The following is a 22552-nucleotide window of genomic DNA, read 5'->3' as shown; positions in this document are numbered from 1 at the left end:
CTCCTTGGCCTTGTTAAGCTCCTCCATCCTCGCCACCTCCTGCTTCAGCTTCTTTATGTTCTCTTGAAAATGGACGTTCTGCCTCTTCAGCGAATCAGTTTCCTTCGAAGGAGTAGCCGCGGCTTTCATGAACAAAGCCATGGATTGCACGGCCAGTTCAGTAGATCGAGAAGCAAGATCCTCGTAAGGAATCTCAGCCAGTAATTTTTCCTGCATGGCCAGAAAGTCGCGAGCACGAACAGGAGAGTCGATGACGACTTTCTTCCCCTTGTCTTGAGTAGTTTTAGCCAACTTCTTGGAGGAATCTGCAGCAAGCGAAGTCATCACATCGCTCTTCCTCTTCTGGGCAACGACCGGCGAAGTCGCCGGTGTTCCACCCTTTTGCTTGATCTTCAGGACAGGGGCAGACTTCAAGAAAGTCATGTCTACAAACACAAAGAACAGATAAGTAAAAATCACAATCCTACCCGTCAATTTATAGCAAAAGGACGAGTTACCTGAAGTTTGTCGAGGAGTTTGCTTAGAAAGACGTTTATCTATCCGCTCCTGCTGTTTCTCAGATGGTTCTTTATATACTGGCTCCCGCTGAAGACTCGCGTTCTCAGGGATCAGTTTGTGTTCTCGCAATTTGGCAGTCGTACACAGTAATCGCCAGTCGCGATCTTGTACCGGAAGACTCCCAAGAATTTCAAATTTTACCCCCCTTCTTATTCGCGTCAAGCGTTGGTCGAGCTGGTCTATCTGCGATGACAACAAAAAACGAGTTAGCAAAAGATCTCGGAAAAACGAAGTAACAGATTTTATCTAAGTCAACAAATATGCGACATACTGGGTCTGCGATTAAAGTCGGTCCTGATCCCAGGAACCTTAAAAACATAAAACCATTTCGACTTCCAGTCGCCCATGTTCGAGACCATCCCCTCAACACCATTTATTTCAGAAGTCGCCCATTTACTAAAGCAAAAGAAGCCATTATGAAGACCCACGCTCTTTATGTCATAAAAGTAACTAAACTCCTCTACTGACGGAGCCCTATGGGCGTACTCCATGTACATCGCATAGAATGCTAGCACAGTGCGATAACTGTTGGGTGTTAGCTGAAAAGGCGATACGTCATAACGTCTGAGAATGGCTGCGACGAAAGGATGAAACGGGACCGATACACCACATCGAAGAATGGGTATTGAGATGACCACGTCTTCTGTAGGGATGATCGCAGGGTTGGTGAACGGAAGGTGCGCTCTCTGAGAGGGTTTGGGACTTTGAAACGCAAGTCGCAACAAATTCAACCTCACGAAGGTGGTGAAGTCAGATTTGACGACTCTCGAGACTAGGTCTTCGCATGAGAAAGGTTCGTTCAATTGGGAGTCGTCGACCGAGTCCGTCCCACTCCCTTCCGCTTCCTCTTCTTCCCCATCTGATTCGCGGACCGGAGTAGTCCATTCCTCCTCCACCTCCTCGACCTCGATGTCGGGAGCGTGTCTCGTATGGATGAGGTAGTCGCGCGCTGACACTGTGGATTCGCTATCTCGGATATCGATTGTCCCAGGTTCAGCGAGCTCCTGTACCATCCTCTCGATGTCTACGGAAGACATCGGACCTAACTCTATCTCCGCAGCCTCCATTTCGGAGATGTCCGTAGGAAGAAAACTGTCTCTCTCTTGTGACGACTCCCCGTCAAAAGCGCGACCTCCTGAGCCGAGTCTGGCCGGCATCCGATAGATCGCTCATCTGAAAGATAGAAGATCTTTTCAGCGTGATGGATGTGTGAAAAAATAAAGGTAAGTGATCTCACCCGCAGTAGAGTATAAAAGTCGCATTCGACAAGAAAGTCAGGCTCCATGCGAACACTGACCCTCCTATCAGCATGCGAGAAGAAATGTAACTATCTTTGGGCGAGTAATTCACGCATCCTCGGTTGTGCGGTATACCTCCAGAAACGGCTGGGCGTATCCCACTGACTCAAGAGGTATGCATTTTCGAGCATAACCCTGAAGTTACTGGGAGACACCCACCGTTTCGAGACAACCTACCAACCAAAGAGTACGATCATTCGAGTATTAACGCACGTCAACAAATGGCTGGGTGTATCTCAGTATCTCAAGGGACATATATTCGCATATATAGCCATTAGAATACTGTGACACACCCACCATTTGGAATGGCAATTAATACTCTCACCACTCAGCCCGCGACATGTAAAGATCCTAAAAGGTCTAGTCAACAGTTAAGCGGAAATAAGTCTTGGAAATATGCGATTATTCGAGTTGTTCAAACGAATACCCGCGAACATTCAAATTGTTCATCCGAATGTCCGCGAGCATTCGAGACATGGATCAGTGCCTATAAATTGTATACGGTTATGTCAGTTTACAGGTCCTACACTATGAATATTACCCAGTTTCCTTGACCCAAAACACACAAATACCCACTAGCATACACTCCTAAAAGTTTTCAAAAACATCCAAACCCAGAAAACAAAGCACATTATCTCCAAAAACAGAAAGCGAAAATGCAGTGATTTAGAAGCTAACCTTTAGTTTTGATTCCTGCGGTTATTCTCGATCACTTCTGAGAATGAAAATGTTGTGGAAAGTGGCAGAAAATCTGGGAGTGGATTTTGTCTGAAGTGTATGCACTGGAGGGAAGTTAAGAGAAAAGAGGGAAAAATGGGAAATTTGATTCGTATCAAAGCGTTTAAATACCCATATCCCTTATTTATTGGGATCGTGACACGTGGCAGTCAGAATGCCTAAGGTCGCCCAATCTAACGGCCAATTATGGCCACGCCTACACGAAAACCGAAGGGTTTTGTGACGTGGCATCCTAGAGATAATGAAAATTAATCATTACAGCTGTCATTTTTCGAAACCCTCGATGGGACAACCAAAAGGTCACCTCCTCGTGACAACCTTTCACCTGTCTCTCGAGCAATAGTTTCCCTCAGTGACCGCTCTAGTCACGTCGCGAAACTAGGGGCATGTGTTATAGTGAGATTTCTCTCACCTAGAAACTCGAGACCAGACTCCTCGTTAAAAGGACACGTGTATTCAAATTCCCAATAAAAGCTGAAATGTCCGTGAGAGCCTTCTCGAAGTTTAGACCTCGCCCAGGATAAAACCAGCGAGATATTGCGGGTGCGATTTAATTCACACCGCATAACCATAATCCTCATCATGCAGGGTAGACCCAACTCGCATGTGTCAGAACATGTGCGAGTGTCTTCCTCTATACCTCCGCGACGAGTATGGAGACCGATGCCCTATGAGACAATTTTGGTCCCAGCGACCCAACAGCCCTAACAGACCAATATAAGTTCGCATGTCCAGATATTACCAGTTTTAACATGCGACGTCTATAACGGGCGATTACTTAAGGACGCAGACGTCCCAAACGTACGTGCGATCCTACGAGCTCAACAGACGGAACATGAACGGTCAACTCGCAGATGCGAAAGACGCATACGTTGATGAATTCAGTAACTGTCATACATTTATTAATGTTAACGTTGTTTGAGTTTAGTCATTGCAATTCAATGTGTAAATAATGGATTAACAATAAATGTGATCCTCATGTAACCGATTGGGCACCTGCTTTGTATATAAAGGGGTGATCCACCGTGAAAATGCACCTACGAATCCCTTGCTACAGTGGACTAAGCAGAACAAAATCTGACTGAACCACTATAATTCACCGTCTCATTTATTTTTCCAGCTTTGTTGTTTTACTCTCGCATTCCTATTCGAGTACTCGCCATTCTAGGTTGAATACTCGCATTTGTCATCTCTCAAATAATTCTCTCTTTTACCAGTTAAATTGTACTTTTTGGTGTTGCGAAATATCAGTAACAACACTTATTGATTTGAAATTAACTTGCATACTTCTTCAATAAATAAAAAATAAAAGTAAATATTTTAAAAATAATATTTCACTATCTACATTTTAAGTTTTTAACCCTATTTTAACTTATGAGAGACTTATATTGGACTTAAATAAAGACCCTTTAAAAAAAAAAAAAATTATTTTTTCCTTTTTGTTTTTTAAAACAAATAATTTGAGTGTAATAGTACCAATAGTGAATTGCGATAAAATCTCAAAACTTTTATTTTAGTTACAACTAATTTCTAAAACTCATTAATTAGTAGCAAAATTCTTAAAATTCGTATTTTGTTAACATTTAGTCATTTCAATCTAATTTTTGTTGTTCAGTATCATGTGGGCATGTCCATATATACACAGAGTATTATTCACGTAGACATATTATACACATAACACAATTTTATTGGCACACTTAAATAAATATTTAATAATAACTAAAATCTAAAACGAAAAATAAATCATAAAAAAAAGAATAAAAATAAAAAAAACCCTAATTTCCAAAAAATTATATCCCTTCTTTTTGTGCTCTCTCTCATTGCCCTAAACCTAGCCGCCACCCACCACCCACCACCATTCCCTTCCTTCCCAACCATCACCACCATCTTCCTTCCACCACGCCCCAGACCTTACCACCTGAGCTTCTTCCTTCTCGTCCAGACCCTTCGTCGTGAAGTTCAACCCAAGTCGTCGAAGCTATTGACTTAACACCCGGGTCTCAACTTTCTCCCAGGTAGTTGTGAGGCAGAAATGATCCATCCCCGTCGAAGCTACCAACATTTTATCATTTCAGTTCTTATAAATTCCATCCCCTACAAGAAAAAGAACCCCCCCCCCCCCTAAAAAAAAAAAATCCCGAAATCAACCTAGAAACCTCACACGATGAGAAATATTTTGGACCAATTTCATAAAATGTTGGGTTTCGGGTGATGGGGAAGCCATTCATGGCTTTCATTTTGGTCGTAGATGGATGAATACAACTCTTCGATGTTGGGTCGACCTAACGTAGAGAGAGAGAGAGAGAGAGAGAGAGAGAGAGAGAGAGAGAGAGAGAGAGAGAGAGAGAGAGAGAGAGAGAGAGGGGATCCAAGTTGGGATTTTTTTAGGTCATGGGGTTTGATTCCAAGGTCGATCTAGCCTAGGGCTGGTCGGAGAACCGTTGAGAATGAAGTTAGATAGAAAGAACAACTCTGCGACCAATAAAGGTTTGAGGAGGGGGAGATCAATACTTCGACTCCGTTTGAATCAATGAAAGAAGCTATAAGTCGTTTTGTTAGAATTGGTTAATGGAAACCCTCTCATTCTTCTAAGCTCTTTCAACAACATCATGAGTGAGTGAGTGGGACAGTGCGGTTAAGTGAGAAGAAAGAATTAGGGTTTCTAATTTTTAGAGTTTTGCCACTAAAAAAATAGAATTTAAGGGTTAACTGCAACTAAAATAAAAATTTTAAAAATTTTGCCGCAATTTGAAGGTACTAACTATAAAATAACCATAGTTATGGAACTTTTAACTTTTATTCAATTGATTGTGCTTAGGAGACAGAAAGCTATGATATAATCTTCCCCTTTATATATCTCACTCTCGTATAACAAACTTATATGTATATATATGCATTTTAAACTATGTCTCTACACTTTAATGCAATGAACAATCTTATATACTAAGCTACCTACAAGCAAATTCTTTTAACAAAATTTCATTTCTTTTGTTAAACAAGGTTAACCCATTCGATCAGAAAACTATAACAATTGCAATGTAGTACTCGAGAGTACCAGTTGAGACTCGAAGAGGCTGCATCTGCTTGTAGTCTAGCCAAAAACACAAAAGGGTGAGCGCCTCACTTTTGATCTGAATGTAAGAGAATCGACGATGCCTTTTCAGAAGCTAAAGGCGATGGCCCTGCAGTTTGGAACGACGAAAATGAAGACTGTGCTGGAGCTGCTGATGTTGCAGTAGTTGATAGAGCACTGGCATTGCTGCTTGCATTTCCCGAAATAGACACTTCCGGGGCTGCTTTTGGTGCTGGGGGTCTCTCAATTTCCATGATACCTTCGAGCATTTGAACCACTTTTCCCATCATAGGTCTATGAGACGGTTGCTCTTGTATGCACCAGAAGCTCACCTGAACCGCCCTCATAACTTGATCCATATCGATATCTTCATCAACAACAAGCCTTTTGTCAACAATATTCCTAATGTTGCCATTAAGAAACTCCTCATAAGCCCAAACAGAGAATTTCTTGTGGTTTGTTTCAGCAGACACTTCAAAGTTTCTTTTACCACTAACAATTTCCAATAGAACCATTCCATATGAATAAACATCAGATTTTGAGGTTACTGGGAGATTTGCAAGCCATTCTGGTGCCAGATAACCTCTAGTACCTCTTACACTCTTGAGAGTTCTATACCGATGATCCTTCGGGTTAACAAGCTTTGCAAGGCCAAAGTCTGAAACTTTAGCACAATAGTTTTCATTTAAGAGAATGTTCTCTGGTTTGATATCACAATGCACAATGCAGTCTCTACACTCTTCATGGAGGTAAGTGATTCCTCTTGCAGTACCGAGAGCAATGTTGAAACGATATTCCCAGTTCAACAATCTTCCCGAATTGTTTTCGTCTGTATTGAAAAGGAATGAATCAAGCGATCCATTTTTCATGAACTCGTAAACTAACAGTCTGTGACGGCCTTCAGAGCAAAACCCGATCAGCCTCACCAAATTCAAATGGTGTGTGCTGCTTATAGTAGCAACCTCCATCCTGAACTGTTTCTCACCTTGCTCGATCCCCTCAAGTTGTTTAACAGCAGCCACTGTTTTATTCGAAAGAACAGCTCGATAAACCGCCCCAAATCCACCAGCTCCAAGCTTCTCCTTGAATCCCTTCGTAGCACGCTGCAACTCCTTATACGAGAACTGAACCGGTGCACCAGAAGCATACTCAAGAAGGGCGTAATGAGCAGACAATCCACCGAAATTACGCCTATTTCGACAGAACCAAAACCACAAACCACCCTCTAATGCCATCAAACCGAAAAGAGTAGCCAAAACCACAACAGCAACAATCCAAGGACGAATCTTCCACACCTCATTCTTACCACCATTCTGTGAAGAAAGCAAAGGGTTCGGACTCACCGGACCACAAACTTTGATATAAGAGCTACTAGACATAGATGGGCTTGAATATCCACTAAGAAAACCAGGTGTTTTATACAAACAAAGCCCTGTACCATCAGACAATGAAGTTGAAGCATCACAAGAACCACTCACAAGACAATTCAATCTACAAGCTGATATCCCAACAAAGAAAACCTGGGATTCATACTCAGGAGGATAAGTCAAGAACCTAGTATGATCCAAATCCAACATAGTAGCATTACCGGGACAATCAGCAATCTCAACTTTTCTCTTACACCCTTTTCTACTATCTTTAGCATCAACTAATTCAAAATTCTGAGAAGGGCAACTACAAACAGGAAAAGACTGATTATAACTACAAATTCCCATATCACCACAGTAACCAAAAACTTGACACTGATCAATAACAGCAGCCCATCTCTCAGTTTTCGTACCACTACCCCTAGCAGAGCTATAAATCCTTAAATTCCCATCATTATCTAATTTCAAAAACCTCAAAATATCACTACCTTCAGCATAATCACTACTGTAAGCAACAATGGCAGCAGTAGCTAAATTTCTATCAGAAATGGAAAGAATCCCAATGGGTTGTAAACCCAAACTAGGTGAACTCAAATTAGTACTAATCGAAGAATTCAACCCTTGAGTCCAATAAACTATGCTATTATTCCACCTAAGAGTAAGGTTTCCAATCTTAGTAACCCCAAATGAGTAAAGCCCAGATCGCAAAACCTTATCTTGACTGAAGTTCTGAGAAGGAACCATTGAATCCGTTGGATGATCGAACGAGGACCAAACGGTGGAAGAAGACCCATTTTTCAAAACCAAGTTTCCATCGTCCCCAACATCGAGCGAAGACACACCACGCCCACCGGTGTCGGAGCTCCAAACAGCGGCACCGGAGCCGTTGACTAGTCTGAGATTTCCATTCGACTCGAAGTGAAGCGCGCCACCGGAGTTTACGGCGGTGTTGGATATTCCACCAGCTGACCAGATGGAAACGCCACCGGCGTAGGCCACGGCGGCGATGTAAGTCGGCGGCGAAGTGGGTGGATCGGCGGGAAGAAAGCCGAGAGAGTATGTGCTGTTTGGGGAAGCCCAAGTTTTATTTGGGTTGCTTGCGTAGAGAGATGAGCCAGGGTTTATGGCGGCTGTAACGGTAAAGAGAAGAAGAAGAAGAAGAAGAAGAACTGAAATTAGGAAGTGGGGTTGAGAATCCGCCATTTTTGAGATCTGGGTTTGGTTTGTTTGGTTGTGAAAGTGAGTAAAGGAGTTGTCTTTAGAGGTTTTGTTGAAGCTACATCTATGGTGGTCTGTAACTCCGCAGATTGCGGGAGAAGAAGAAGAAGAGTTTCACTACAAAAATGGTGAATGAATACTTATATATATATATGTATAATTACAGAAGAATTCAAAGCATGTGTGGCGAGTAGGTCACGGCATCAGATGATAACCAGTAATAGTGAGAAGAATGAGATATTGCAACAATTTTTCTTTTGGTTTTCTTTGTTGAAGGTGTGTACTTTTCTTCTTCTATCGCCATTGGAGCACCATTTGACCTTTATCAAATATTTGAATGTTGACCGTTTCTTCTACATAATATGACCATTTCTTACATTAGTAATATATTGTAAAAGTACTAAAAAAAAAATAGGGTTATTTGCGGCAAAACCTCTTAAAGTGGACAGGTTTTTGCAACTAACCTCCTAATCTAAAATTTTGGTGGTAAAACTACCTAAACCACTAGTCCGTTAGCCGTTAGCCCTTTCCATCTATTTTTGGCTATTAAGTACCAGGTTGGAATGTCCACGTGTACACAGTGTACACGTGGCACAATTTTATTAGTCCACGTAAAAATTTATTTTAAAAAAAATAAAAAAATAAAAAAAATTATTTTAAAATTAAAAAAAAATTATAAATAAAAAATTAAATAATTTTTTCTTTCTTTCTTTTTTTTTTTTCCTTTCTTTCTTTTTTTCTTTCTTTTTTTCTTTTCTTTCTTGCAAACAGTCTTTCTCGATCCCCCTCTCTCTCAGCACTCGATCCCCACCTCTCTCAATCTCAGCCATCACTCTCGCTCTATCACTCTGTCCAGACCACCGCCCACACCACAACCACCCTTACTCTGCCCAGACTACCCTTCCTCCACCCAGACCACCGCTGCCCACCACAACTGAACTGCCCACACCACCAAAACCACATCTACACACCAAAACCATCACCGAAACCTCTTTTTCAGATCCAAACAAAACCCCACATCCAGATCTAAACACATCAAAGAGACCTCAGATTAAAGAGAAATAAAATCGCAACTAACGGAGAAAGAAATTCGCAAGGGCGAGAGAGAGGGCTTACTGAACACGAGGCTCGTGAGGTGTGGGGTTCTGCAATGGGGCTCGTGAGATCGGAGATCTGTCGATCTCCTCCTTGGTGTCAGGCGAGGCTTGTGAGGGTGGAGAACTGTGGTGGCCGCCCAAGGGGGTTTTGAAAGCCCTAGATTGAAAACGAGAAAGAGAGAGGAGATCGAGAGAGAGTGATGTAGAGAGAGAGAGGGTTTGTGTTTGTTTCAAACGAAAAAAACAGAAAAAAAACAGAGAGGAGATCGAGAGAGAGGAGATCGAGAGAGAGTGATGTAAAGAGAGAGGGTTTGTTTCAGACAAAAGAAAAAGAAAAACCAGAAAAAAAAAGAAAGAAAAAGAAAAAGAAAGAAAGGAAGAAAAAAAAAAGAAAGAAAAAAAAATTATTTAATTTTTTATTTATAATTTTTTTTTAAATTTTAAATATATTTTTTTTATTTTTTTAATTAATTTTTTAGGTGGACCAATAAAATTGTGCCACGTGTACACTGTGTACACGTGGACATTCCAACCTGGCACTTAACAGCCAAAAATGGATGGAAAGGGCTAATTGCTAACGGACTAGTGGTTTAGGTAGTTTTACCACCAAAATTTTAGATTAGGGGGTTAGTTGCAAAAACCTATCCACTTTAGGAGGTTTTGCCGCAAATAACCCAAAAAAATAATATATTGTAAAACTCTTTATTTTTCTTTTTTTTTTTAGCAAAAATAAAAGAAAAATAAAGAGTTATTTTATTGTTGTTATTTTAATTATAATATTTGATTATTTTAATAATATTTTATTGTTTGAATTTATTAAATATAAATTAAAATAATGAAAAAGTAATAATAATTTTGATTAAAATACTATTAAAAATGTTTAGCAAAAAAATAAACAAAGAGTTACTTATATTTAGAGAGCTTTTTTTATGTTAGGGTGTTCATCAAACTGTCGACACTGCACAAATTGCCCACACCGTACTATGTCGTATAAGAAATACATTTTGAAATTTTTTGCAATGCAGTTGTGATTTGCATTTTTTGCCAAACCGAGCGGTGCGGTGCAGTACAATTTGCAGTTTTTAATTTAATAATTACAATTCAAATAGCATCTATATATTACAAAGTTACCAATTTTTTAATATTATTTTTATTTTTTTTCATTTAAAAACAAATATAAATAATATATGTGTATACTTTATTTTTAGAGACAATTCAATATAATGATTTGATGATTATTATACATGTTATAATGTTAAAATTTTAATAAATTTTTTTATTTGTATGGTTAAATCTTTATTAGTTTAATTTTTAAGATCTCGCGATGCAGTTGCGGTTTGAGAAATTACAAAAATCGTATATGCAGTTTGGTTTGAAAAAATGCTACAACCCGCACCGCAAACACCCCTAGTCTATACATTCTCTATTATAGAGTTATTATTTTTTATTTATTTTTTATGATTGGAGCTCATTTTTTAAGTCTCATTCTTTATTTTATCTAAGAAGTGTGTTTAGAAAACATACTTGGAGATGATTTTAAAAAAGTTTCATTGATGCATTTCTTATCTGTTTCAACATCGAAAAAAAAAACATTCAGTCTAATTTTTTTATGGTCATGTATATTGTAATTATTTAAGATATCTTGTTAAATATTAAGAATTTTAAAAAAAATTAAACACGCTAAAAATATGTTCAAACAGTCTATTTTACACGTGTATAAAATAAAAAGAATCTCACATGCAACAAACTCTTTGAAAGCTAATTTCGTCATGTTATGTAAATGAATAAAGAATTTTCTCAAATATCGAAATAAATAGAGGATGCATTTATAGACCTCTTTTAGGGATGTATTGTAGAAGCACCCTAAAATATTAACCACTTTATTATACGAAAAATACTAAGTGGTGACTAACATCACCTAAAGGTGTCATATAGCTCTCGAATTCCTTTATAAATTGAAAGTAAGAACGAATTCTTCTGTTTTTCAATCAAAAACTTTTCCATTTGTTAGAAAGTTTTATTGTAGTTTATGCTTCATAATGAGATTAATTAACGATATTGAGAGTCATCAGCCTATTATCCCCAGCACCTTTAATTTGTTGAGCGAGAGCCCTTCCACACAGGATTCCTGGATCACTATGGTTGACTTTTGTCTCTGTTCGACCAGTTAGTCTCACAGTCAGACATGCTTATACCATTATGCTCATGAGTAGAATCTTAGCTTGAGCCTACCTTCGCATTTTTAAATAGATACATCAATGCACTCTTATAGAATTAGTGTATGCACATTGACACAAATGACACCAATGACACATACTATTGAACAATGTAAACATTTTTCTTTTGAAACCAACAATATAAACATTAAACTTAAAGTAATTATACTTATTTATGCATAACTCTTAATTAGAAGCAATATTACATATACCAATTGTAAGTTTAAGTAATATTGTGACACCAATTTATAACACAATCTATATATCTATATAAAGGAAAGCACACAAGTGTATAGGTGGCTCTCTAGAATTTTTTTTTTATTTTTCTAATTTTGTGAGAGTTTCATATTAATGTGCTAAAAAACATGATAAGTCACTAATCATACTTTTGTTAATAATCCCACATTGTTTATAAAGTAAAGTGGAACATTACATATACACTATAAAATAAATTCTATCTTTTGTTATTTTTATTTGTCCCAAAATTTATTTTTTTCTTCTTGGATAATTGATTAAATTAATCTTATTTAATTAATTAGTTAGATTTTTTTTTTGAAAAAAAAAATCATCTGATCTATAGTGTATAATTATATATTTTATTATTTATATATATATTTATAGAAAAAGTATAATTTTTTTTTTTTAAATTTTTAAATTTTGTGAGAATGTCATATTATTTTTACATGACTTTTTTATTTATACAAATACACTATAAATAAATAATTTTTTTTTGTCATTTTTATTTATTCTAATCTATATATCTATAAAGAAAAAATATAAAAATATGTGACTGCCTATATTTTTTTTATATTTGTCAAATTTTATGAGAATTTCGTATTTATGTCATAAAAAATTAAAATTATTTACTAATCTTATTTTCTAAAAATCTCACATTATTTAGAAAGTATAGTTAATCTTTTTTTTTTTTTTTTAATAAATCAGTTAAAGTTGTATTATTTCAAAACAATACAATTTAGTCATTTACAAACTATACAACATCTTTTAAAAGCTCAACTTTTAATTATTTACAATGACTCAAACCAATCTAAAATAAATAAATTCTGTAATTTGCTTTTTTATTTATCTAAAAATCTATATATTTATATAAAGGAAAGCACACAAGTGTATAGGTGGCTCTCTAGAATTTTTTTTTTTTTTTTCTAATTTTGTGAGAGTTTCATATTAATGTGCTAAAAAACATGATAAGTGACTAATCATACTTTTGTTAATAATCCCACATTGTTTATAAAGTAAAGTGGAACATTACATATACACTATAAAATAAATTCTATCTTTTGTTATTTTTATTTGTCCCAAAATTTATTTTTTCCTTCTTGGATAATTGATTAAATTAATCTTATTTAATTAATTAGTTAGATTTTTTTTTTTTTAAATAAAAATCATCTAATCTATAGTGTATAATTATATATTTTATTATTTATATATATATTTATAGAAAAAGTATAATTTTTTTTTTTTAAATTTTAAATTTTGTGAGAATGTCATATTATTTTTACATGACTTTTTTATTTATACAAATACACTATAAATAAATAATTTTTTTTTGTCATTTTTATTTATTCTAATCTATATATCTATAAAGAAAAAATATAAAAATATGTGATTGCCTATATTTTTTTTATATTTGTCAAATTTTATGAGAATTTCGTATTTATGTCATAAAAAATTAAAATTATTTACTAATCTTATTTTCTAAAAATCTCACATTATTTAGAAAGTATAGTTAATCTTTTTTTTTTTTTTTAATAAATCAGTTAAAGTTGTATTATTTCAAAACAATACAATTTAGTCATTTACAAACTATACAACATCTTTTAAAAAAAAAACTTTTAATTATTTACAATGACTCAAACCAATCTAAAATAAATAAATTCTGTAATTTGCTTTTTTATTTATCTAAAAATCTATATATTTATATAAAGGAAAGCACACAAGTGTATAGGTGGCTCTCTAGAATTTTTTTTTTTATTTTTTCTAATTTTGTGAGAGTTTCATATTAATGTGCTAAAAAACATGATAAGTGACTAATCATACTTTTGTTAATAATCCCACATTGTTTATAAAGTAAAGTGGAACATTACATATACACTATAAAATAAATTCTATCTTTTGTTATTTTTATTTGTCCCAAAATTTATTTTTTTCTTCTTGGATAATTGATTAAATTAATCTTATTTAATTAATTAGTTAGATTTTTTTTTTTTTTTTGAAAAAAAATCATCTAATCTATAGTGTATAATTATATATTTTATTATTTATATATATATTTATAGAAAAAGTACAATTTTTTTTTAAAAAAAATTTTTAAATTTTGTGAGAATGTCATATTATTTTTATATGACTTTTTTATTTATACAAATACACTATAAATAAATAATTTTTTTGTCATTTTTATTTATTCTAATCTATATATCTATAAAGAAAAAATATAAAAATATGTGACTGCCTATATTTTTTTTTATATTTGTCAAATTTTATGAGAATTTCGTATTTATGTCATAAAAAATTAAAATTATTTACTAATCTTATTTTCTAAAAATCTCACATTATTTAGAAAGTATAGTTAATTTTTTTTTTTTTTTTAATAAATCTGTTAAAGTTGTATTATTTCAAAACAATACAATTTAGTCATTTACAAACTATACAACATCTTTCAAAAGCTCAACTTTTAATTATTTACAATGACTCAAACCAATCTAAAATAAATAAATTCTGTAATTTGCTTTTTTATTTATCTAAAAATTTATATTTTTCTCCTTCTTTGGTAGTTGATTAAATCAGTCTTATCTAATTAATCATTATTTAAATTTATCTAATCTTGTGAGAATTTCATATTAATGTGCTAAAAAAATATGATTAGTCACTAATCTTACTTTTGCTAATAATCCCACATTATTTATAAAGTAAAGTGGAACATTACATATACACTATAAAATAAGTCATTTCTTTTGTTATTTTTATTTGTCCAATTTTTTTTTTCTTCTTGGATAATTGATTGAATTAATCTTATTCAATTAATTACTTAGATTTTTTTTTTTTTAAAAAAAAATCATCTAATCTATAGTGTATAATTATATATTTTATTATTAATATATATTTATAGTAAAAATACAATTTATTTTTTTTATTTTAATTTTTAAATTTTGTAAGAATGTCATATTATTTTTATATAATTTTTTTTTATACAAATACACTATGAATAAATAATTTATTTTGTCATTTTATTTGTTCTAATCTATATATCTATATAAAGAAAAATATAAAAGTGACTTTCTTTATTTTTTTTCTTTATATTTGTTAAATTTTATGAGAATTTCGTATTATGTCATAAAAAACTAAAATTATTTACTAATCTTACATTTTAAAAATCTCACATTATTTAAAGTATAATAAATCTTTTTTTTTTTAATAAATCAGTTAAAGTTGTATTACTTCAAAACAATACCATTTAGTCATTTACAAAGTTGTAAAGTTTTATATTTTATCCTAATTAAAAAAAAATTATTTGATTCCTTAATCACTCTACTTTTTTTTAAAAAAAAAAATTCTCACATGATTTATAAAGTGTGTGAGTCTTTTAAGTAAATAGTATTATAAAATAAAAATAATTTTTTTTTTTGTTTATTGTATTTGTCTAAAAATTAGTATTATCTTTTTTTTTTCTTTATTTTTTGATTGATCTATATATTTCAAATAATTTCTAAATAAGAATTGTAAGATATTATTTATTTAAATGATAATATTGAATTAATTTTTAATTTTTATATTCTTTGTTGCAAGATAGTCTCATTCCTTAAGTATTTTAGTTTTAATTTTTCTAATTTTATATTATATTAATAATTTGATTAAATATTAACAATTTCAAAAACTTAAAATTACATTGAAAGACCGCGCGAAGCGCGGCTTAGTTCCCTAGTTATATATATATAGGAGGTTCTAATGGTTACATTTTTATTGTAACCACATGGTTACATTTTTTTTTAGCCATTGGATCACTATTAAATGGTTGTGATTAATTTGGAAATTAAATAAAAAAAATTAAAAATGACCTGTAACCTGATATTAACCTGTTAATTTATTTCCTTTTAAAACTTTAATTAAGATTAATTATATTTTAAAATTAAATTAAGTATAATTATTAATTAATTTTTTGTAATTTATTATTAAATAAGGATCTTTTAGCAATTTATTTTTTTTACACTTAATTAATTATTTTAATTTATATAACAAAACTCTTAATAATTTAAAATTATACACATATAATTTCATAATTAAAATTTTATTATACTTATAATATTAATTTAAAATGATTACACTTCCTTATACTTCTTGTATTTCAATGTATCTTAATAATATCCTCTTTTGTATTGTCAATATTGTACTTCATCTAGGTTCTGACTATATTTGTTATCTTATTCTTGTTTAGATTTGTTTCATCATCAACTATATGTGCTTGAAAAGTATGTTTTTTTTATCGATCCAGCTTGAGTACAGTTTATAATTGCAAGATAATGTGCCATAGGAATGAGAGTCAATTTTAAAAGTTATTGCTGCTGCTAGCACTTTCTTTCTAGAACTAGTTTCCATTGATGAGTGCCTTTCAATGTAATTTTAATTAAAGATTCGAGCTCAAGGCTGAATGGTATTTCATTATGTACAGGGCGGCAAAAAGGTTAAAATTCCAATATTCCTTGTCCCAGCTACCCAAAAGGTTTGTCTCCCAAATGCAATGCTAAAATAATTAGTTGCTTAAAGTTGTCCATAAGAGGAGAAAAAATTGTCTAACACATCCTAATCAATAGGTGTGGATGGACTTATATAGTCTTCTAAATTTTTATCAATCTGCAAAAAATTTAAAAAATTACTCCAAACAGCTACATCAGGATCAATCCATATATGGCTAACATCTTCAGTGTCATGCTCAATTCCATAGTTACTCATGTCAAAGACATCTTCTTCACATTTTTTTTCTTCACAAAACTCATGAAATTAAAAAAATTATCTTCATCTTCGGACAAATTTGCTATAGGTTCTATGTTTTGTTGTCAATCATTTTCAATGTAAGTGTGGTGGAGAGTGAATGAAAGAAGATAATTGCGAGTAAGACTTTAGTTAATTAGAATTTATAATTAAAAAAATAAAAATCAAGACTTTAAAGATTAATTAGGTTTTAATTAAGTGTCAATATAATATCATGTTTTTTAATTTATAAGGACACATCCTGCAAAAAAAAAAAAAAAAAAAAAATAAAGAAGCAGGGTGTGTTCTTATAAAAAAAATTCATTATAAGGATACAATTTTAATTTATATAAAAATAATTTTAATTTTTGTAAAAAAAAATTGTAAATATTATAATTAAATAGTTTAATTGTTAAAATAATTAAGTTAAGGGATTTATATATAAATAAAAAAAATTATTTATAAATTTTAATTGCTAATTAAGATCTTCTTAAATATTTATTTAATTACTTAAAATATAATAAATTATAATTAATTAAATCTAAAAATGGAATTTTTACTTATTGGTAACCTTCTATTATAGGTAAAAAAAAATGTAACCATATGGTTACAATAAAAATGTAACCATTGAATAGTCACCCATATTTATATATATGATTTTGGATACAATTCTAATCACTAATCAAAATTGTAAACCACTATAATCTTATAATTATCCATCATAACCATATATTTAAATAAGCCATTTGATCACATTACATACTTATAGTAAGACTTTGATATATTTATTAAATGCACTGGGAAAAGTATTCTTTCTTTAATTTCGATTATTATAAGTATTAATAATAATTTAAAATTGAGAGAGTTGTTGGACATTAATTGGAAAAACCATAAGTTTGTTATGAGAAGCATAGGCTTGATTTGCAATGAGAACATTTACAGCCTCAGTTGGATGCAAGGCATCAAAGTACACATATTTATTCCTATCTTCACATGTTTCTCCACCTCTTTCACATACAACTCCATTTATTCCACCTGCACACACACACACACATATATATATATATTATCACTTCCATTAAATATATTTCTCTATTAAAAATATTCTTTCCAATTGATAAAAATATTAGAAATTAAGAAAAAAATTTAGGTGGGAGCAACACTTTAGTAGAGATATTTATTTTTTGTTTTTTTAAGGGTAACCGTTATAAATTAGAAAAAAAATATTATATATATTATAGACATTTGGTATGTTATTGACAAATTTTATAAAATCTACAGTATAAAATATAATATTCAAATAATCAGTTGTATTTATGTTTGTTTTATTTTATACTCATATAACATAACCATTTTTAATTTTATTGTTGCGGTTTGTAAATTATACAAAAATTTTCGAAAACATATCACATGTTTATTATAACTATAATATACACTAAAAAATTTGAAATATAATTTATCTAGGTATCAAAAAAAAAAAAAAAAAAGAATGTTCTTGCATTATGGGCAGAGTAACGCCCCTATTTAAGAATTTTTTTTTATATATATATAAATATACCTATATATATATATGAGTAATTGGTACCGAAATTTTCTTGTATTAATTTTTATACATTTAACTTCTTTTTTTTTGTAATAAAATTTCTTTAATTTTTTTTTTTTTTACAAATTTAAATAGTCAATTAAATATTACCGTTACGTGAAAGTAAAACTTTGAAAGTAATGTAGAAAGTAAACATAAGTGAGTTTTTAACAAAAAAGATTAAAAAGTTAAATGTATAAAACCAAAATATAAAAGTGTTTCGCTACAAATAATCTTATATACAATTAATCACTAACTAAATAGTAGTAGTTAATGAAATTGATAATGATGAGAACCTTGAAGGCGGGACAAGACTTGGCAACAACTATTTGTTGTGTTTATAAACCCTGCAATTCAATATAATCCACAACTTAATTAGAATAATTAATTTAATTTCCATAACAGTCAAGACTCTCAACACCAACTCAAATATTTAATAATTAATGTATCTTATATATATTCTCTCTATTATATATATATTATTATTATCAAAACCTCACATTTAAGCTACCAAGCTTGACAAAATATGAGGTATTTGACAAAATTTGTTTCTATAATTATTTTATATACAATAGCAAAATATGAAATATTTTGTCAGAAATTCTCCACACACCATGGATTTCAAACAAAGAGCACAATTTTGCAAAAAAAAAAATATATATCAAAATAATGTTATTTACCAAATGATATATAATCATTTTGCATACAATAGTCTTATTTTAACAATTCTTTAAAAAATGATATTTCAAACACTTAATAATTCTATTAAAATTATCAATACCCTATCTACATCTTATTTAGAGACTGTAGACAAAATATTTTATACATTAAAAAAAATTCTTAGGATGCAATTTTCCTATATAATATATTCAAATTGTAATTATATACCTTCAGGAGCGGGATCGGATAAGATTTGATTGAGAATGTTATAAGTATTGATGATAACGAAGTGAGAACCGGGCATTTGGGTTCTTAATTGTGCCACCATTGAAGCCAAATTGGTGTTGAAGAGTTGAGCAGCTTGGTTTAGGAGAGTGACACAAAAATCACAATTAGGCATGTTAAGCTTTACCAATGGATAATTTCCCAATGGAAATACTCCTGTTAATACAAATTTCCTTCCTCCTAAATTGTACAGCTTCTGCATTAATTCATTATTAATTAATAAAAATTAAATAATTATTATTTAATAGTAGAAAAATGTACTTTGTTAAATAAAGAGTATTGCTATTAGGTACCAGTGGTGCCTAGCACCTTCTCGACATGTCGCGTTGCGATTGGTTAGCGATATTCTCTAAAACCTATTACATTAAATAATATGAGACTCGATACTTAGTTGGACCAATAACAATATTGACACGTAGGAGGGTGCTAGGCACCACTAGTGTCCTTTAACATTTCTCTGAAATAAACACATATATTGTTAAAAGAGTTTTCATTGTGAGCATTAATTATTATGTGTTATTAACTTATTAGTCTAATTAGATATCTTTCTACATATTTTAATTTAATATTTTTTTATAAAATATTATTAATAATTAATTATTCTTAAAGTGCCAAATGTGTGTCTAAGTAAACAATGCTCATCAAATATTCTATAATTTATTTATTCATTATATATAGAAATATCAACAACAATTATACACAATCTAATTAATTCATTTTCATTAGAAAAAAACTTAGCTGTCAATTTCTCTATTCTATTATTATTTGTTTGATTTGAATTGATAGGATTTTATTAAATTAAAAAAAATAACTATTTTTTCCACACAATTTTGCTTTATTATATAAAATCTAAGATCTAAAATAATAATCATTAATTAATATATAGTAGCATCCCATTTTAATAAATCAATTATGTACTTTAGATTATTTTCAACTTTATTATAATATATATATATATTTGTTATAATTATACTAAACTCTTACTTACCTGAATATATTGAGCTAAAACAACAGTGAGATTTTTGGTGAAGGTTGGAGGATCCATAGTGAGATAAGTTTTCCTAAGAAAATAATTGAAAACGATGTCGTTTCCTCCAACTCCAACCACAAACAGGTAGTTTGGAAGTGAATCATTGGTTGTGCAACCCAATACATTTTCCAATTCTGGTAAACTCTCCTCTTCAAAGTCTTTTATTTGTTGCCTCAAGCTTGTTACATTGCCCTAAAATTAATTATTAACACACATATATAATAAGTTAATTAATATAAATATATATTCAATTATAGGAGTGCTTGGCAAAATAATTACTTTGTATATATATATATATGCACATACACTTTTGAAATATATGAATATTGTAAAAGCTGTAATTATAGGTTAGAGATTCCATCCAATTCAATACTTAAAAAATCACCATCCTTAATTAAACCTCAATCATCCGATTTAATTTAATTAAACCCATTATCCAATTTAATCTAATTAAACCTCAAAATTTAATTTAATTTCAAATTTTTAATATGACTGTTTATTTATGTTTAATACTCGATAAAAATATTATTATTACAAGTCTAATGTAACTAAAAATTTTAAATAACTAAAATAACAATATTGTCATATAATTAAATAGAACAAAATATAATAAAAATAAACATACAAAACAATTAAGTATTGCAAATTAAAAAAAAAATCTACTAAAATTATAATTAATATATATTTTTATCATATAAATAAATACAGTATAAATATTTTTTTATTATATATCGTGTGATTGGATTTGATCGATTTTTAATTAAATTTTGAGATTAATATCCAATAACTAATTCAATCTAATTAAGTTTTAATATTCAGTCCAATCTAAATAAATTTAGATATCTATTTTTTTTGTAATTAGATTATATTAGATGGATTTAGTTCTATTTAATCTTTTTTTTTTAGGTATAGGCGTATAGCATATGATATAAATTCTGTTGACTACGTACACAATTTTATATTTTGAAATTAAAAAGAAAATATATCTTATCATAATTACATCATCATTAATAATATATTAAAAAAAACTATATATAATAATATCAACAACTATTTGAGAATAAAAATACTAATTAGTTATACAACCATAATTAATTGTAATAACTAAAGTTTGATTTAATCACAAATAAATATTAATATATTATGATGAAAATATTTATCATAAAATAATATTTTCACTATTTAATATTTAATAATAATGAGCTTTTTCCGTGATTTTTGTTTTATTAATATTACAAAGAACTTGTGAATAAGTTACTTTAATTAATTCTAATCTCGTGGTGTGATCTCACTTTTTGTCTCTAAATTTTAATGTGTGACATCTAACAAAAATGAAGAAAATATTATAAAATAGTAACTCCAAAAAAAAAAATTATCAAAAATATCTTATCACTAAAAATATTGCTGTATTATATATTAAAATATTACACTTCTAATTAAATATTAGAGGTATTTGATTAAATAATTTTTTAAAAATTTTTATATAGTTTTGCACAATATTTTTGTTTTTATAATTTTTTACAAAGTGACAATACTTCTTTCATAAAATAATAGAAACACTCTTTGAAAATTTGACACTCAATTTAAATTCCAAACAAATATCATTTTGCAAAAAGAAAAATTATAAAATTAAATAAGTTTTCATTTTACAAACATTATAAAATTAGTCTAATTTTATCAATTTTACTCATATAATTTAAGTATTCTATATATAATTATAATATTTATATAAAACTTACTGCAATGATGCCAGTGTCATCTAAAATGCCAGAAGAAGCAGAAGCATGATTAACACCATTAACAATTTTGAGTCCTTTAGTAGAAGGATCTTTAAAAGAAGGAATGAAATCAATCGGTAACTTAAGATGTTCGCCGAGCAAATCGATTATGTTCTTCCCATTTGTGAATCTCCCAGATGGGCCATTTGGGAAGTCCATTCCGTAGGGCAAATAATCTGCTTTTGCCCTATTTTCGAAGAAATTATTGTTGCCATTATCAACCAAAGAGCTTCCAAACACAAACATGCCACTAGTCTTAGCCTTACCACACTCCTTAGGAAATGAACACTTATTATGATGATCATAATAAGAGATGCTTAAAGATAAGTAAGATAAGAGAAGAGAGATAGTGAAGATGAAATTTTTATGGTATTTAGCCATTTTTTTGAAGAAGTTTAGGTACTCTTCTTTTGTGGGGTGTTTTTGTGGAATGTGTTGAAAGGGATAGAGGGGAGGTATGTGATATAAATAGAGTGTATACGTGTATAAATATATATGTATATGCAAGTTGTAACATGATTTCATATTTAATATATAAATGTACATGTTGTAATAACTCTCTTGCTCTTGCATTGATTTTTTTTGGTAGGCGCCGCCAAAAAGCAATTGGAAGTTAGAAAAAGTATGGGTTAAGTACTGCTCTTTTATAACCATGTGAGGCTAGCTCAAGTG

The 22552-nt window shown here is 30.6% G+C and overlaps 2 protein-coding genes across 2 annotated transcripts; both read right to left on the bottom strand.

Moving 5' to 3' along the window:
• Window positions 1-5372: 5372 nt before the first annotated feature.
• On the bottom strand, window positions 5373-8608 carry LOC115705193 (G-type lectin S-receptor-like serine/threonine-protein kinase At1g34300). Its single transcript, XM_030632453.2, has one exon. The coding sequence runs from the start codon at window positions 8235-8237 to the stop codon at window positions 5715-5717; it is 2523 nt and encodes an 840-aa protein (XP_030488313.2). The 5' UTR covers window positions 8238-8608; the 3' UTR covers window positions 5373-5714.
• An 8652-nt stretch (window positions 8609-17260) lies between these two features.
• LOC115702450 (GDSL esterase/lipase At1g29670-like) lies at window positions 17261-22552 on the bottom strand. The gene is made up of 5 exons (XM_030629903.2): window positions 21842-22552; window positions 20061-20294; window positions 19016-19268; window positions 18424-18474; window positions 17261-17580 (listed from the first exon to the last, which is right to left on the bottom strand). The coding sequence occupies exons 1-5, from the start codon at window positions 22532-22534 to the stop codon at window positions 17396-17398; spliced, it is 1416 nt and encodes a 471-aa protein (XP_030485763.2). The 5' UTR covers window positions 22535-22552; the 3' UTR covers window positions 17261-17395.

The sequence above is a fragment of the Cannabis sativa genome, chromosome X (genome assembly GCF_029168945.1).
Source record: "Cannabis sativa cultivar Pink pepper isolate KNU-18-1 chromosome X, ASM2916894v1, whole genome shotgun sequence".
Classification (NCBI taxonomy): domain Eukaryota; kingdom Viridiplantae; phylum Streptophyta; class Magnoliopsida; order Rosales; family Cannabaceae; genus Cannabis; species Cannabis sativa.
This window is presented reverse-complemented; position numbering and strand designations above follow the sequence as displayed.

Bases quoted from the DNA above. Each gene is read 5' to 3' on its own strand.
- LOC115702450 (XM_030629903.2), bottom strand. From the start codon at position 22,534: ATGGTTATAAAAGAGCAGTACTTAACCCATACTTTTTCTAACTTCCAA. The intron at 19,269-20,060 runs GTAAGTAAGAGT...GAATTAATGCAG, and splicing joins TTTTAGCTCAATATATTCAG to AAGCTGTACAATTTAGGAGG. The intron at 17,581-18,423 runs GTTCTCATCATT...GTGTGTGTGCAG, and splicing joins AGTCTTGTCCCGCCTTCAAG to GTGGAATAAATGGAGTTGTA.
- LOC115705193 (XM_030632453.2), bottom strand. From the start codon at position 8,237: ATGGCGGATTCTCAACCCCACTTCCTAATTTCAGTTCTTCTTCTTCTT.